At 41.1% G+C, this 18,323-nt stretch overlaps 1 protein-coding gene and 1 long non-coding RNA gene across 2 annotated transcripts in view; both read right to left on the bottom strand.

The window, feature by feature from the left end:
• Positions 1 to 8,686: 8,686 nt before the first annotated feature.
• LOC125002702 lies at positions 8,687 to 12,591 on the bottom strand. Its single transcript, XR_007111814.1, has 5 exons — positions 12,449 to 12,591; positions 11,434 to 11,515; positions 11,271 to 11,331; positions 10,714 to 10,934; positions 8,687 to 10,263 (listed from the first exon to the last, which is right to left on the bottom strand). It is a non-coding gene; the product is annotated as an uncharacterized LOC125002702 (long non-coding RNA).
• The window catches only part of LOC125003513 (B-cell receptor CD22-like), a 36,170-nt gene continuing 28,040 nt past the window's right edge, over positions 10,194 to 18,323 (bottom strand). The window contains exons 5-10 of the mRNA XM_047577489.1: positions 13,646 to 14,002; positions 13,328 to 13,555; positions 12,808 to 13,062; positions 12,588 to 12,709; positions 10,714 to 10,934; positions 10,194 to 10,263 (exon numbers count right to left, since the gene is read on the bottom strand). Coding sequence (XP_047433445.1) covers positions 10,194 to 10,263; positions 10,714 to 10,934; positions 12,588 to 12,709; positions 12,808 to 13,062; positions 13,328 to 13,555; positions 13,646 to 14,002 — 1,253 coding nt within the window. The remainder of the gene's footprint in view (positions 10,264 to 10,713; positions 10,935 to 12,587; positions 12,710 to 12,807; positions 13,063 to 13,327; positions 13,556 to 13,645; positions 14,003 to 18,323) is intronic.

Here is an 18,323-nt window from a genome sequence, read left to right as displayed (position 1 = left end):
GCTGCTGGGTTAGCATCACTGCTACAGGTCAGAGTCACTGAACTTCCCTCCACTATCTCACCAGATGGACTCACTGATACAGAGGGAAGCTTTGGAGGATCTGGAGGAGAATATAAAGCGAAACTACTCAGTCATTTTTAACTGTACTGAAAGATCACAGTCTGAAATCCAACTGTATCATCTTTAACTTTTAAGTCCAGCTGACAACAGATCTGTTGATGTTTACTTACACTGGATGTCTATGAATACAGAGACAGACTGTTGATCCTCAGACTTGCAGTAGTAGATCCCTCTGTCCTCAGAGCTGATGGAGGTGAAATGATAAATACCTCCTGGTCCCAGAGGAAGTCGTTGGTTACCTTTGTACCAGGTGTATTTAGCTGCTGGGTTAGCATCACTGCTACAGGTCAGAGTCACTGAACTACCCTCCACTATCTCACCAGAGGAATTCACTGATACAGAGGGAAGCTTTGGAGGATCTGGAGATTGATAGAGATTAATACATTGTTGTAACGTGAAGTTTCTGAAGCTGAGGAAAATCAGTTAAAGGGAACTGAAACATTTTAAGCAAACGTGTCTCTCTGAAGTAACACGCAAAATAACTGTCCAGTATGATACAGAGTCTAGTAGAGGTATGACAGCCAGAGTGAAGTAAACTCACAGACTGAAGGAGAGCGGTAATCCTCATGTCCACTGAAAGCACAGGAGACTGTGTCTCCAGGAGAAAAGTTATCTGTCAAAGTAGAAGTTTGCTGTGTCCTGATTCTCTGTTGGTTCTTGAACCAGACATAAAGACGACCAGCTGGACTGCAGCTGCTGAGACACTTGAGCTCTGCCTCAGTTTGAGACTGATGGACTGATATTATTCTGGTCACCTGCACCTGCAGAGCTGCACATGACAACACAACAGTAATGTCACATCTGTTTAAATACTCAATGCACAGATACATCCACCTACACAGTTAGAGTTCATCAGTACCTGTGACAGTCAGAGTTGTTCCAGGTAAAACACTTCTCCATTCAAACCGTTGTGTCTTGAATTTGAAGTGATACTCAGATGAATCACTCTCTCTCAGGTTAGTGATTCTCAGAGTGGATCTTCCTGTCTCTGGTTCAAGGACCTGAACACGACCTGAATACTGGGAGTCTTTTCTCAGGTCCTCAGGCTGTGAGGGATTCATCCTCTGACGACTACGATCACGACGGAACCAGAACTTTGACTCAACATCATCATAATGATTATAATGACTGTATGTGGAGGAAATGTCCACTGATGAACCTTTGATGGCACAGATGCTTCTGTCAGTGTAAGTCACTTTGTTACAGGTTCGATAGATGGCGCCTGAAAGAAGAAGAACAAGAAAATGTGTTAAAGAACACAACTACAAGAGGATTTATTCTGCAACACTACAGAGGAGGTGGTGGTGGTGTTGGACCATAAATGTCCTGCAGAGATCAAAGAAGAGAAGAGGAAGAGGAAGTATAGTTTTCTGAAACATAGACACTGATGGTTGGTTCAGAGATGACACTGAGTTAGTGGAAGACTGAAGTAAACTCACATTGTGGAGGAGAGGGAAACTTCTCAAATCCTTTAACAGCACAGGAAACACTGTCTCCATATTCAAAGTCTTGATCAATCGAATAAGTGTCTTTGTTCATGTTCACTCCATTCTTGTACCAGACGTAGGAACGAGCAGATAGACGACACCTGCTCTGACACTTCACCTCTGCCCAGCTAGGATGCCATGTTGGAGATGTTTTCTTGGCCTCTACACGGAGAACTGAAGTGAACAGAGAAATATCATTTTAACTGTTGTCACCCATTAAATAAACACATTCATCAATCGTTCAGTAACAGTAATGACATGATTCACATTTGACATATGTGGAGGAGAAATTCTTACCTGAGACAGTCAGAGTGACTCCAGGTGAACCAGTAAAACTTCTACCTTCTTGGTTTGTTATGAATCTGAACTTGTACTCAGCTGAATCGCTCTCTCTCAAGTCTGAGATTCTCAGAGTGCACTTGTTCTCATTGCAACTTTGAGTCACACGACCAGAATACTTTGAGTCTGTTGACAGATCATCAGGTTTAGACCTTGTGAACCAAAATGTTTTCTCCACAGTTGTAGAACGGTTCCCAACTTGATATGGGAACATGAAGGAGCTTTTTATTTCCACTGTTGATCCTTCTACAGCACAGATCTGAGTAGGAGAGTAAGTCACTCCATAACCAGTCTGACCAAGTACCACTGTAACACAGAGAACATCAGAGACTAGATTTAGATTCATTGATTAAAGTCAGAAAAATAAACACTTTACTGGTAATGCATCTCAGAAAAATCACCATCAAAGAGGAAACGTACTTAACTAGAAGGACGTGATACAAGAACACAACAGTCTGCTCTGCTTGGGTGGAGTGGTGTGAATGGAAACTAATGACAAATGTGAAACACTGAGACGTGTGCAACAACTATGGTGAGAAAACTCTTAACAGGAACACAGAGATCACAGATAGTAAAACAGACTCATTACAGAATGAGAAAGAACCACTGAACTATAAAACTATCAATGCTTTTCTACAACGTTACGTCTCTCTGTGATGGTGGACACCGTCCCTTTAAGGGTTTGGGGCATTGATGTTGTTGTTAGCAGGGTGAGGAGTTGGCGGTTAGAAAATTCAACAAAGACAGGAAGACACATTTTCACAAACACACAAACAAATGACACTGAGATAGTGGATCTTTCTAAGTACCTGGGAGTTCACCTAAACAAGAGGTGGTCAGAGCAGACTCGACCTGCTAAGGAGACTTAGATTCCTTCAGAGTGCACGGAGCACTCCTGAGGACCGTCTATGACCAACACACACTGGACACTTTAATATTTTTATTACTTCTTTAGCTGCTGTCTTTAAACTGCTGCTGCATCACTGACTATTTCTCCACTCTGGGACAAATAGAGGCTTAATGTTTAAGAATCAACACATTTCTACAATAATCAAAGTCAAGTATAGGAATCATCTACAGCTGTTAGATAAATGTAGTTGAGTAAAAAGTATAATATTCCTGCTCATTACCTGACACAGAGAGAAGGAAGACAAAGAATCCCCTCGTCGCTGCAGTTAAACCCATCGCTGCTCCTCACGTCTGTCAAACAGCAGACAGATCACATACTTAAGTACAACAGTACGTCAGTTACTGGCAGAATATATTTCCTGTGTGGTTACACCTTCTTCTGTCATTTGAACAGAGTCAGAGATCGTTCTGTTAAATATATCTTACTTCCTCTCTACATTATTAATATGCATCAATAATAGAATGACTGTAAATCTACAAACTGATGTGAAAATGATTCTTCCTCTTTTTTTTTACGTTTTGTCAGAAAGTGGTTGGTGTTAAAATTAGTTCTTCTAGGTTCAAAGACTTTCATCAAAGTGTTGACCAGAGGCCATGAGGTCCTCAAAGGTGTGATGACGACAGGAGAAAGAAAACTTTGAGGAAGAGAAGTGGGCGTTACCAAGTTGAACTAATCTCATCTTTGAGGACCAATTAAAGACATCTCTAAATCATTAGTGTTTTTAATCTATTATATTTTAGTTGGGACAAATGGCATCAAACTAGGAGTGAGGTCACCGCGTTAGCCGGCTGCTAGGACCTCGGATAGTGATTAGCCTAGCTCGGTAGCTTGAGCTAACAGAGTTGGGTAGGCAGGTTTCAACGTTCAGGCTACTTTAGCTCCGCCCACACATGACCCCCATATCCATATTTGGAGTATCTGAGTGTCGGTGGAGTAAAGCTCATCCAGCAAGGCAACCGCAGTCTCCGCCCACTTCAGGCTTCATTTTTGAGATTCAGAATCCAACGGGTGACATCACCATGGGTTTTTCCATAATATATACAGTGAATGTTATCAAGAGTCGCCTATCATCAGTTCAGAGGCGGGGTACACCCTGGACAGGTCGCCAGCCTATCGCAGTGCTAACACAGAGACAAACAACCACTCACACTCACACCTAGGGTCAATTTAGAGTCACCAATTAGCCTAACGAGCATGTCGAAGGGTGGAGACCTTTGGTGAGGTCACCATGGCTGATGGTTGACTGAGTACCATATGTTTGTATCTCTGTTCCTTGGGACAGGTCCAACATCGCCACATCTTTTTCCTTTGCTACTTGACTACCATCCCATGTTGCTTGGACCATCTCCTTTGATAGCTCTTCTGTGCAGGTAGCTTTGTACTCAGTCATGTCAAGTGGCAGACAAGAGAGAGTGTCGGCATCGATGTTGACCTTCCCTGGCCTGTACTGGATCTTGAATCGCAAGTTGGAATTACTCTCCAACCCATCCTGTGGCCAACGGCATTCAACTTTGTGGTTCCTATCACATAGGTCAGGGGGTTGTTGTCTGTAGAAACAGTGAAATGGGGGGCGTAGAAGAGGTAGTCTCGAAATTTATCACACACTGCCCAGCAAACAGTGTTCTTGTTCCCTGCGGACCTACTCATAACTGCCCCAGGGGGTGAAGAACACTGTCAGGTGTCTGGATCATTCTGCTATGTATCTGATGATACTCTTTTCCCAGGTCCAGTATGAACCAGTATGTCTGTGAAGGTTCTCAGTCATCCAGGTCATGGTAATCCAAAGGGTGTTGAATAAGGTCAACTGGACTTTTAGAATTTCTTGAAGACGTTCTGCCACTCATCCGAGTAGCTTCTTCAGTTTTGATAGACTAGTGGGAAATTGAGGTTTAAAGAGGAAAACTCTGTGGGTAACACCCACCAGAAACTGGGGTCTTTGGGTCACCTTTGCAGGTTCCACCCCCACCCACGGGTACAGATAGGTGGATGACACCTCGGTCAAAATCAGGACAGAGGAGGAAGAATCCTTCACACAACACATCAATGCAGTGGACAGCAACAGTGAAGATAACAACGTCAAAGTCCTTGACAGAGAGGACAGATGGTTTGAGAGAGGAGTTAAGGAAGCCATCTATGTCAAAGTGGAAAAACCTTCTCTAAACAGAGGAGGTGGCCTGAGATTTAATTTACCGTCTATTTACAATTCAGTTTTGGCTTCTATTCCCAAGACGTTTCAACAACTTTCACATCTTGAGACTGGAGGCCCCCACCAGCAATAGCATCATTAGAGCTCCATTCATAGGGTAAGAGGCCTAGGCACACAGTTCCCCCTTTCAACGACAGGTAAGTACCAGCCATTATAGAAATAGTGGCACCAGTTTCAGGTCAAGCAAGTTTCTGATGGGTTCACCCACGGAGTTTTCTTATTTAAATCTCAATTTTCCACTAGTCTATCAGAACTGAAGAAGCTACTCAGAGTGAGTGGCAAAATATTTTCAAGAAATTCTACAAGTCCAGTTGACCTTATTAAACGCCCTTTGAATTATAGAGAACGAGCTGTATTCCCCGAAAGTATTCATTAGGTCTTGGATTTGTGGAAGTGGGTGTCAGTCAGGGACTGTTTTTTGATTGAGGAGACGATAATCCACGCAGAGCCTTAACGTTCCATCCCTTTTCCACACCACACTTTGACCTTACAATCCACTTTTTGGCCAGCAGGTCTTGAATGTATTCTTTGACCTCTTTATAAAGTGGCTTAGGTGTGGCTGCATATAACCATTGCACAGGGATGTCATCCTTCATGGTCATTTGAAGTTTGGGAATACAGCCAACATCATCATTGTCCCACGTAAATGTGTTGGACTCTTCATAGAGCAGCTGTTTCACTACTGCCTGTTCCACTACCCACAGATAGGCAATGTCAACTGATGGATGCCACAATGCTGCTGCAGCGACGGAGAGTGTGCCAACCTCATTCACTTGAACACTGTTCACTTTGTCTGTTTCAATAATTCTATCAATTGGCTGGATGCTGCCCAGGGCTGTGCGGCGGGGTACAACTACATCCTGCTTGGTGGGGTTGGCCACAGGAATTTCAACAAACGGTCTGTGTCATGTATTTTAACCAGACAGTTACCCATCTAACTCATCCAGCTGTGGATCATCAGGGCCTGGGTGGACTGTGTCTGGACAATGTTATGATAGCCCACTTTCACTGGCACTTGTTAGTCTTTTTCCCTGTCTGGATGAAGTTCACCTCTGCTTCAACTTGGAAGGTCTCGATCTGCATGGCCCCTTTAAGGAGGTTGCAAATGACAGGAAGAGCTTCAGTCTCATCCCCTTGACTTAAGATGACCTCTTAGATGACATTGCCTAGCAGTGGGCGCAGCAGGTCAACTTGGCTCACAAAGAATGGAACTTTGATGGAGTAGTTTGGATTCTCATTTCCAGGCAGGTTGACAATGACTTTCATCTATCCATCAAGATGGAAAAATAATATTTAAACCTTGCTGGTTAATCTTAATAGGCACTGGGGAAAACAATTAACACAACTTGCACCAATAAACAGAATGACTGTGACTGCGTGTGGGTGTGTCACCATGAAATATACAAACAAACTTAACTCAGATAAAGTACATCTTCCATGAGCACGTAAGAATAAAACTGTACAGGGAAAGTGGAAATATAACACTAGAGTCAACTTGAACCTGACAAACCAAAACAAAACGTAAAGCTAATGATGTAGCAAATGCTAGCACTGCTGCCATAGTTGTAGCTTAAAACACTGCCTTCAGTGAGTATGATGGCTTTACACTTTAAACCTCGATCTACACGCTCACAATCCAACACATTTTGTTAGTATATGAGCTGTTTTCAATTAGAATGGTTCTGTGCTTCATAAACCTGTAACACAATGAGGAAAAGAAAACAGGCGGACACGTGACATTAGTTCAGTTCTCTGAATACAATGAGGCCAAGAAAGTGCCGCCACTATATACAAGCGCTGCTGGTGTCATGTCACAGTCCCATGCTGCCACCTACTGTTCCAGAGCACATAGCAGATTTGTGCTGTTTTAAATAACAAGCAACTGGTAGCAAGACAAATGAAAATAATGAATAATACCCCTTCTCATCATGCATGAAACATACTTCTGACAGAGCAAGGATGTTTGTGCAGGAGAGGGATTAAAGTCCCTTCAGAACCTGACAAAGATTGAAAGTTTTTCTTCCACATGGGTTTATTGTTATAACTATGGGTCATGTTGTGTGTGGGCTCTGCCTGTGTAGTGCTGTTCTCTTCTCTGCCTGCAGAAGTTTGGGGGGAAGCTGTATGACATGGCTACAAGTGTAAAGTGAGACTTCAGACTTCTGTTCCTTTACAGAATGTCCTATGTGTTAATTTCATGTTTTCATAATTCATTTTTATAATTAAAAAATGATGTAATGTAATTCTATACGTAATTCCCTTTACACTATACACATAATTTGCTAATAGATTAATTGAAGTTATGTTTCAGTAATTTTCTGTCTGGCCATTTGTTTAATAATGCCTGATGAATGAGTTATGTAGCCGCCTTATTCTCAGTACGTTTCTGCAGATGAACAGTGCCACACTGCGGACAAAAGTGATACTGCATTTATCTCTTACCTTGGCCTCAAGCAGTCGTTTACTCTGCTCTTCCTCAAAGCCCATCTCAAGGCAAAATAACAAGCGGTCGAGTCACTTGTGAAGCTCCTCACCGTGAGTTGTGTGACCCGGCAGGTCAACAGTTTCCTGGATGCTTCCTTACAGAGCTCATCCAACTTCAACACCTGCTCCAGGGCCTTCTCTGCCTCACTGTACTGCTGTGATTAACACACAGATGACACCAGCTAAACATGTTAACACACATGAAATCAAAACACATGACATCACTTGTTGTTTGTGTTTACCTGAAGTGACAGTCATTTCGGGTAATTTTGGCCAGTCCATGTAAATTATTGAAATGCTGTGGGGTAGTTGAAATCAAAACACACCATGGTAGTTTTAACTCCAAGACGTTTTGCTGTTCTTGTGCTCAGATCTCTTGAATCAAGTTAAATAAATAACAGGATGTTGAACTCAAGTTTCAAACAAATCACATTTCAAACTGTTGACACAGCTGCTTAAGAGTGACTTGACTGATGTGTGAATGGTTTGGAAGTTGGTGGCTGCTATAAACGCAGCTGGCCACTAGATGTCACTGGAAGCTTCAAATCTTTTTTGGGTAGAATCAGGAAGAAGCCCCAGAAGCTTCATGAGATTTCATCCGCTCATCTCTAGTTGAAAATTATGTTGTTCTCCATGGCCTCATTTATTTAGAAATTTTTATGTTAGTAATTGTGGTCGTTGGTTAGGCTGCATTCATTTATTTTAGTAGATTCGTGTACAGTAATGGTTTAATGTTATGTAGGATGGACACACAAAGTATGCATACTTTATATAAAAACATATTGGTTTAAAAGATGCTAACTGAATACACTTAAATAAAAAATAAAAACAAGTCATGTTGATTTGCATAGAGTAACTGAACATACTATATATACAGAAGTCATGTCAGTTTAACATTGGTTAGTTTCATGAACATGAAATCAAGGAAACAGTATAAATCCGTGAAAAAAAAAAATTGTATTCAGACGAATAAAAAATTGAGTATGGTAAACATAACTTTAATATGTGCAAATGATGGACATTTTTCATGTAAATTTAAGACTTTTTTCCCCTATATGGGTTTATTGTACCTCAGGCTACACTTAGGCAGGAACACTGGATGATGTTCCTCAACATGTCATAAACCTTGTGTCACGACCAGACAAGGACTCAGGATGCAGATGCAAGGGTTTAGTTTTCTCCATAACAGTCTTTATTAAGAAAGCTCAGGTTCAAAAATCCAAGACAATGAAAACAAAGTAGGCTCTGAAAAAAACGGCCTCTGAAATACTTCTTTCAAGAAAAGACAAAACTAAAAATCACTCCACCAAAGGAGGAAAACACAAAAGACCAAAGTCATAAACAGAGGAAATTCAGTATGGTAAGAACTTACTAATGAAAAACTCTCTCTGGAGGAAACAGAACAAAATCCAAATAACAATCATGGTCAAGGCTGTGGTGAACACACTACGACAAAGGTGAACACTCTGGCACAAGACAAATGGAGACGCAGACTATTTGAACACATGGAGATAATGGGGAACAGGTGGAAGTAATCGGGAATCAGGGAAGACAATCAGACCGATGACACACGAGGAAGTGCAAGCGACCTAAAATGAGAGGAGAGTTACTCTTCAAAATAAAACAGGAAGTGATGAGACAAAACATGGAGAGAGGACAAAAGCCCAACTTAACCTCACCGCGATGTGACAGAGTTTGGTTCTCACACACTAACCACATATGAATCTCTCTCCCACAAATTCAAGTGTCAGTGTCCTCAGTCGTCCCCTTTGATCACTCTTTCTTCTTCCCTTTCTCTTTTCTTTCATAAATCTTTTTTTTCTAATGTTGTAGGGGAATTAAGTTATTAAACATTTAAGTCTAATAACTGCACTCGTCAAAAGGGGGCACCACTTACAAATGTAAAGTACACTTAGAATGAATCAAAATTAAAGACTTAGATTTGTTTAAGGTTTGTTTAGTCTTATCACACATATCAACTGCTCAAATATGAAGGTGATAGTCTACTTATGGGATCTCCTTGGATGCTGCTCCGAATAACTGGATCGACGACCAAACACTGTCGTGGTGAGCTCGACCTTCCACAGTGGTATCATCGGGGGAAACCAGCAGTACCGAAGTGTTGAGAGCAGTTTGATGGACAGTCATCCAGGTCTGGACCACAGTGTTGGTCACACTCAGTGTTACGCAGACAAGGTGGCCTTCATAAAGTTGCCATGAGGCAGAGTTTGATGTGGTAAAAAGTGGTTGTTGATGATGAAATAGGAAAAAAAAAAAAAGTCTACAAAAATATCAATGTGTGACTGTCTTGACGGTTCAAATAAAATTCCGCTTGCGTCGTGTGTTAAATGTGGCAAGAATGAAAATAAAACTTAAACACGCCGACAGGTGGAAAACAAAAACTGAGATGACTGAGAACAATTTGAGACTGACCAGGCTCTTATAAACCCTTCTCTCCAGGGTGTGTGTCTCTTTGTTACGAAACTGTTCTTTGCGCCTGACGATGATTTACATATCAGTGCTTTCATTTCAAGAGCAGAGTTGTTGATTAACTCCTGAAATGATCGTCTATAATATAGTAGCACATTGTCAATTTTTTGACAAACTTCATGGAAACTTCAGATGGAGACACAGGTTTGTGTTGTGTTCATTTTCTGCGTTTGCTCTTCACTGTGCTGTACAGCACAGACACATCCTCCTCAGCTTCACGTCCTATTCTGAAATGGGTAAACATACGTTTAAAATACTTACAGCAGTAAAACCACAATAATAGGGCAGTTTAATAAGAACAGATTTAACATGGTGTGACATCATGAGAGGTACTCTGAGCGAGACGAGTGGAGGCAGTGCAAAAACTGAAAAAAAAAAAACAGGCAAAACAAGGTCCAAAAGGGCAAACCAGCTTTATTGATCTATTTTCTTCCCAGCTCTCTCTTAATTAGGGGACCTGAGCATCTACACCGGGGAGGGAAGTGAGGCCTGCTGGGAAGTGTTGTTGGGGCGGCCATTTTGTGAGGCTGAGGCCAGCTTTGTAGGGGAATGTAGCGGCCCTCTACCACCTGCCCCCTGGTGATGCTACAATGGTTACCTCCATCCACCAGTCAAGTTACACATCATACATGTAGTGCAGACTTTGAGGGAATTTAATAAAAAGGTAAAAGACTCACCCTGAAGCAGTAAACTGGATAGCTGTGTACACAACATCATCTCCCTCCTTCTCTGTCTTCTTCTTCTGTTTGTTGTATTGAGCTAGCGTGATGCTGGAGTAGAGAGGATCTTCTTGGTTCTTAGAGACACTTACGGTGGCATAACAAACTTCATCCTGCTGCTCTGCTGATATTCTCTGTGTTGTAGCTGCAGGGTTGTCATTTTCTGGACCCCCACTTGACTGAAGGGCAAATATTTCATCAGTAAGAGAACTTTAACTAGTTAGAAAATGGACAATAACTGCAACACACAAGATAACAGGATAGTATAAAAGTTGAACGACTAAAGATGGACATCTGCCTCAGCCACCCAACCTTTATAAACAAAAAAAATGTTGATTTATCCTGTTAATGTCCCTCTCTCATTTATGACAGAGAATAAGTGACTGATGTGAATACATGGCTCTAGGTTCATCAAATGAAAACCAATCAGGATGAAAAAAGAGTGGGGGGCAGGAACACAAGTTTCCAAATGTTCTCGTTTGTTTTCAGACTAAAGTGGAACTCTTTGTCCTTACCTCTGCTTTGTTGTTTGATCTTTGTCTGGACCCTGAGGTTTGTTTCCAGGATCTCTTTCTTCTGCAGAGAAGCAGAATGAACAAACAGAAGGATCCTAAGAAATCACTAAGCAACTGAATCTCAGATGCATTATTGATGAACCAGTGAAAATGAACTGCTCACCTAATCAGCAGGAAGACAGACAGGAAAATGATGACCAGGAAAAAAACTGTTAATGACCCAGCTACTGCTGATTTCACTGAACCTGCGTTAAAATGGAAACACAGCAAAATAATTACTATCTATCTATCTATCTATCTATCTATCTATCTATCTATCTATCTATCTATCTATCTATCTATCTATCTATCTATCTATCTATCTATCTATCTATCTATCTAGTAATTTGTGTTATTTATCCTTATTATCGTATCATCTCCATAACACTTAGTAATACCTGTTTTCATATTTCTATTCTTATCATGTTTCTGTGTTTTATTTATTGTTACTTGCCTTGACTACTCTATACAACACATATGCTGACAATCTGGAGACTCCAATCCAGTGTCACTGTGGTGAATTTGGTGTAAGAACCTGCTCACACCATGTTTTTAACAGTTTGTTCTCCTATTGTTGCTGTGCCTCCTTGAATTTCAGTAACATTTCATTGTCTCCTGTTGCCACAGTCTCTTCCTGTGTTTATGCCACGAACACTTGGATGATGATGGCTCCAACTTTCTAACAAGGATGCGCTTGTTAGAAGGCATTTATACACTCAAAATAGGAAGTGGAACTAATGCCCTATTCATACAGGACTATTTTTATCTGGGGACCTCTTGTAATTTGTAAAAATTGTGATGGTCTATGTCTGAAATCTGTAATATAAAAATTACACCACAAACTACCTGCCCTGTTTCTCCTAACACAGAGGTCCTTTAATAAAACTAATGCCTCTTGTCACTTAACAATGATGAAGGCTGTGCTATAAATCAAAGACAGCTGTTAGGGTGAAAGATGAGATGTCGCTGACCCAAAGGGTGAACTCCACGTCTAAAGCCACTGTACTCTGATGGAAAACAGTGGATGTGAGTTTGTATAATGTAGTCTTCAGACATAAAATGTTCACAGCTTCAAGTCATTAATGGCCTTTAAACTGATGATGGAGAGATAAATGAACTACAGGATGAGTCTGACCTACCTGTGACACCAACCAGGTGTAAGGTGGAGTTATGACGTCCTCTTCTGTTCTGGGCTTCACAGTAATAACTCCCTCTGTGTTCAGGTCTGATATCAGTGATGGTGAAGATCTGTCCTGAAGCTTTTGGTGAGTCTTCATTCTCCTTGTACCAGGTGTAGTTAGCTGCTGGGTTAGCATCACTGCTACAGGTCAGAGTCACTGAACTACCCTCCACTATCTCACCAGATGGACTCACTGACACAGAGGGAAGCTTTGGAGGATCTGGAAGAGACCAGGAAACATAAGTTAGAACTAAAATAAAGAGAAAACCTTGTCATGGGAGACAAAGTGCAACAGACTGGATTTCTATATTCACTCACATTTTACATCAATTATAATGTATGTGGACGACATCTTGCCCATCGTGTTCTCAGCTGTACATTGATACTCTCCAGAGTCAGAGGGCTGGACAGAGCTGAGGACAAGCTGTGGTCCATTACTGACAAGTGTTTGGTTCTTGTACCAGGTGTAGTTAGCTGCTGGGTTAGCATCACTGCTACAGGTCAGAGTCACTGAACTACCCTCCACTATCTCACCAGATGGACTCACTGATACAGAGGGAAGCTTTGGAGCATCTGGAGATAGATGGAGATTATTATGTTGTTGTAACGTGATGCTTCTGAAGTTTCTGAAGCTGATCAACGTCAGTTAAAGTGGAACTGAAACACTTTAAAGCAAACATGATATTAATCTTGACAGTTACATTGTGCAGTTTGTGCAAGTTTACTTCCTTTACAGAAATATATCAAGATCAGTGTCTGAAGTAAAACACCCAAAATAACTGTCCAGTATGATACAGTGTCTAGTAGAGGTATGACAGACAGAGTGAAGTAAACTCACAGACTGAAGGAGAGCGGTAATCCTCATGTCCACTGAAAGCACAGGAGACTGTGTCTCCAGGAGAAAAGTTGTTTGTCAAAGTAGAAGTTTGCTGTGTCCTGATTCTCTGTTGGTTCTTGAACCAGACGTAAAGACGACCAGCTGGACTGCAGCTGCTGAGACACTGGAGCTCTGCCTCAGTTTGAGACTGATGGACTGATATTATTCTGGTCACCTGCACCTGCAGAGCTGCACATGACAACACAACAGTAATGTCACATCTGTTTAAATACTCAATGCACAGATACATCCACCTACACAGTTAGAGTTCATCAGTACCTGTGACAGTCAGAGTTGTTCCAGGTAAAACACTTCTCCATTCAAACCATGGTGTCTTGAATTTAAAGTGATACTCAGATGAATCACTCTCTGTCAGGTTAGTGATTCTCAGAGTGGATCTTCCCGTCTCTGGTTCAAGGACCTGAACACGACCTGAATACTGGGAGTCTTTACTCAGGTCCTCAGGCTGTGAGGGATTCATCGACTGACGACTACGATCACGACTGAACCAGAACTTTGAGTCAACATAATCATAATAATAACTGTATGTGGAGGAAATGTCCACTGATGAACCTTTGATGGCACAGATGCTTCTGTCAGTGTAAGTCACTTTGTAGCAGGTGTGATGAAGGACACCTGAAAGAAGAAGATGAAGAAAATGTTGTAAAGAACACAACTACAAGAGGATTTATTCTGCAACAGTACAGAGGACGTGGTGGTGGTGTTGGACCATAAATGTCCTGCAGAGATCAAAGAAGAGAAGAGGAAGAGGAAGTGTGGTTTTCTGAAACATAGACACTGATGGTTGGTTCAGAGATGACACTGAGTTAGTGGAAGATTGAAGTAAACTCACATTGTGGAGGAGAGGAAAACTTCTCAGATCCTTTAACTGCACAGGAAACACTGTCTCCATATTCAAAGGATTGTTGAATTGAATCAGTGTCTTTGTTCATGTTCACTCCATTCTTGTACCAGACGTAGGAACGAGCAGATAGACGACTACTGCTCTGACACTTCACCTCTGCCCAGCTTGATCCTGAATATGTTTTAACCTCTACACAGTGAACTGAAGTGAACAGAGATATAACATTTTAACTGTTGTCACCCATTAAATAAACACATTCATCAATAGTTCAGTAACAGTAATGACATTTTTTCACGTTTGACATATGTGGAGGAGAAATTCTTACCTGAGACAGTCAGAGTGATTTCCAGGTGAACCAGTAAAACGTCCACCTTCTTGGTTTGTTATGAATCTGAACTTGTAGTGAGCTGAATCGCTCTCTCTCAAGTCTGAGATTCTCAGAGTGCACTTGTTCTCATTGCAACTGTGAGTCACACGACCAGAATACTTTGAGTCTGTCGACAGATCATCACGTTCAGACCTTCTAAATTCAGACCCTGTGAACCAAAATGTTTTCTCCACAGTTGTATAACGGTACCAAACTTCATATGGGTATGTGAAGGAGCTTTTTATTTCCACTGTTGATCCTTTTACAGCACAGATCTGAGTAGAAGAGTAAGTCACTCTATAACCAGTCTGACCAAGTACCACTGGAACATAGAGAACATCAGAGACTAGATTTAGATTCATTGATTAAAGTCAGAAAAATAAACACTTTACTGGTAAAGCATCTTAGAAAAATCCCCATCAAAGGGGAAATGTACTTAACTAGAAGGACGTGATACATGAACACAACAGTCTGCTCTGCTTGGGTGGAGTGGTGTGAATGGAAACTAATGACAAATGTGAACCACTGAGACGTGTGCAACAACTGTGACATGAAAAACAACTCTAACAGGAACACAGAGATCACAGATAGTAAAACAGACTCATTACAGAATGAGAAAGAACCACTTTTGTGAAGTGGTTAGTGGAGCAGCAACATCTCAGACAAGAAGAGACTGAACAGACCGGTGAAGAAGGCCGGCTTCTGCTTTGGTTTGAACCCTTGGCCAGTGGAGGGGGTGAGAGATGAAAACAAGCACCACTCCCTTCACGTTTACTATTACTGCATCATGTTACCACAGTCCTTCTTCCTTCCAGCGTGAGGCTGTAAATCAAGTTCATCTATTCATTTATACATGACATTTCTATTTCTGTATTTATTTATTTTCCAATATTTGCTCTTATTTAATGTTCTTATTACTTGTCTTGGTTTTATTTTTTTGTGCTATGACTCAAGACAGTGACATGGACAGACAGATGCAGTGTGAACTGGAAGGTGACAGCATTGACAAAGATATAATAATAATAGTAGCATAATAATAGCAATAATAATAGGGATGATAACAGTATAAAAGGAAGGGTTGAGGAGGACGGGATGGGAGCGCATTTTGAATTTACTTGAACTGAATATAGGAATGTCCCGAGTCTCCCCGGACCCACGGGGGACCAGCTTGCACCCCCCAAAAACCCCTGGCTAACACCCACCCCACCCCCAAAACACCCCAGAGTGCTTTGTGGCACATCCACTTGTCCTTTATGTATAGTTGTGTTGTTTTTTTTGTTGCTTTTTCCCCAATAACACATGTAGTGCATTAAAAAGGGGATGTGCTACACAGGACAGTTATTACTTCTCTTTAGCTGCTGTCTTTTAAACTGCTGCTGCATCACTGACTATTTCTCCACTCTGGGACAAATAGAGGGTTAATGTTTAACAATTAACACATTTCTACAACAATCAAAGTCAAGAATAAAAAAGCTAGTCACTAAAAAAGTGTCATTTTTACATAAAAACTAATCTGTGAGCTTATACGTTTTGCAAGAAAAAAGAATCAATCTACAGGTGTTAGATAAATGTAGTTGAGTAAAAAGTATAATATTCCTGCTCAGTACCTGACACAGAGAGAAGGAAGACAAAAGAATCCCCTCGTCGCTGCAGTTAAACCCATCGCTGCTCCTCACGTCTGTCAATCAGCAGACAGATCACATACTTAAGTACAACAGTACGTCAGTTAGTGGCACAATATATTTCCTGTGTAGAGACAGCTTCTTCTGTCGGAGATCGTTCTGTTAAATATATCTTCCTTCCTCTTTCCATTATTAATATGCATCAGCAAAGTAATGGTTGTAAATCCTCAAGCTGAAATGAAGACATGATCCTTACTTCTGTTTTTCATCAATAAACCTTCTATAATGTGATTTATAGACTTGATCATTATAGACTTGAGTGTCACTCTGTGAAATTAAAAGTGAATCTCGGAGACATATTTGTTTAAACCTTTCTTTTTCTAAAGTTCTGCTGATACACTCAAGCTGTGCAACATCAGCAGTTCCTGGTAGATACATTCTAACAGTCAGTCTAAAAATACATTCAGAGTAAAGGGTGTTATTTTCTATGTTCCAGTCACTTCTCCTTAATGCTGCATCTTATAAGAATCAGAAAGGGGTTGCTGTTGAAATTAGTTCTTCTGGGTTCAAAGTTTGTCTTCAAAAATAACAGACTTTCATCAAAGTGTTGACCAGAGGCCATGAAATTCTCAGAGGTTTGATGACGACAGGAGAAAGAAAACTTTGAGGAAGAAAAGTGGGTTTTTACCAAGTTGAATAATCTCATTTTTGGGACGACCAATGGGAAAGTGACTGATACAGTTGATTGACACATGGCTCAAAGTTTCCCAAATGATTCCTAAAGGATCCACCGTCCACACTTGAAGGACTATCAAACGTCTCCAACTCAGTAAATACAAAACTAAGTGTATGAACACTTCTGTGTAGGTCCCTTTGGGAAAGGGATCCCCCAGTGATCATAATTCATTCTAAAAAGCTGTTTGTTTTCCATAGATATATAAATTTAATCAACTACATTAAATTTCCACGTGCTATCTGACACATATTAATGAAGATACTTGAGGCAGCCTGAACCAGACTGAGTCTCTCCAGAGTTGGAGTCGAGGTTGTTGTTGGTCCATTTGTGTCGAGGGCAGGGTCCATGGATCCAACCATTTTTGGGTACCTCATTACCAGCCTGCTGCTTCCCAGCTCCACACCCTGAACAGGACGACACACAACACCTGATCCAAACTTTATGTAACCAGGTTGAAATGATATCTTTACTTTTACCTTTGAAATGTCACCAAATCCTGATGAGTATTGGTTCTTATACGTTTTAGGTGTGTTTTATTGCCTATATGTATGCCTGGATGTTGTATTCAGACCAGCGTTAATACCTGTACTGTCTCTTTAAGAAGTCGCAGTCTTGTGTCGTCATTACGGTGCGTCTCTCAGTTCGCCCCAGACCAGCTAAGAGGAAAGTGTTTGTATTTTTTTTGCTCGTCATTTTTGAACTTTTATTTCGGTTTTTGGACAATGAAACTTTATTTCATGCATGTATAAATGTTGGTTTTGGGCCCTGCGAACATGCAGTTAATGAGTCAATTGAATATGAACTTTGTAAATGACTTTTTGCAAGTTGAAGTAGACATATTCCACATGAAAGTCTACATGGTTTCCTGTATGTTTCTCTGCAAACAGGAGCTTGAGACTTGTGTGCTGTGTGGAGACTGCATGTCACAGAGCCGTGTGTGTTCTTCTGTTGATTTGTACAGATAAATCTTCTATCCCGCCTTCATTAAAGAGCAACCAGCAGCTGATTGTGGTCAGAGTCCTTTCTTCATTCTTCAAAAACATAGAACACAACGCAGAACTTATATGTGTTAATGGGGGCGCATCCAACCTGGTTTAAAGAAAAATGCACGCCCGTTATATGTACATAATATCTATGGAGACACACGACAATACTGACGGCTGATGACAGTGAGCGATCACTCACCTGCAGGTTCTCCAGAGCTTGGCAGCCATGTTGACATTCTTTTAAGTTGACGAAGGTTCAGAAGAGTTCATGAAGAATTATGATGCTTTCAATCTCACCAAACCTGTCACCATGGAAACCAAAGCCTCCCAATGTACCCCGGGAAGCTGAGTAGTACTGATGTGTAGCTCAGGTGAAGGTGA

The sequence above is a fragment of the Mugil cephalus genome, chromosome 2 (assembly GCF_022458985.1).
Source record: "Mugil cephalus isolate CIBA_MC_2020 chromosome 2, CIBA_Mcephalus_1.1, whole genome shotgun sequence".
Classification (NCBI taxonomy): domain Eukaryota; kingdom Metazoa; phylum Chordata; class Actinopteri; order Mugiliformes; family Mugilidae; genus Mugil; species Mugil cephalus.
Note: the sequence above shows the minus strand (reverse complement) of the source record. Positions and strands in the feature narration are given on the sequence as shown.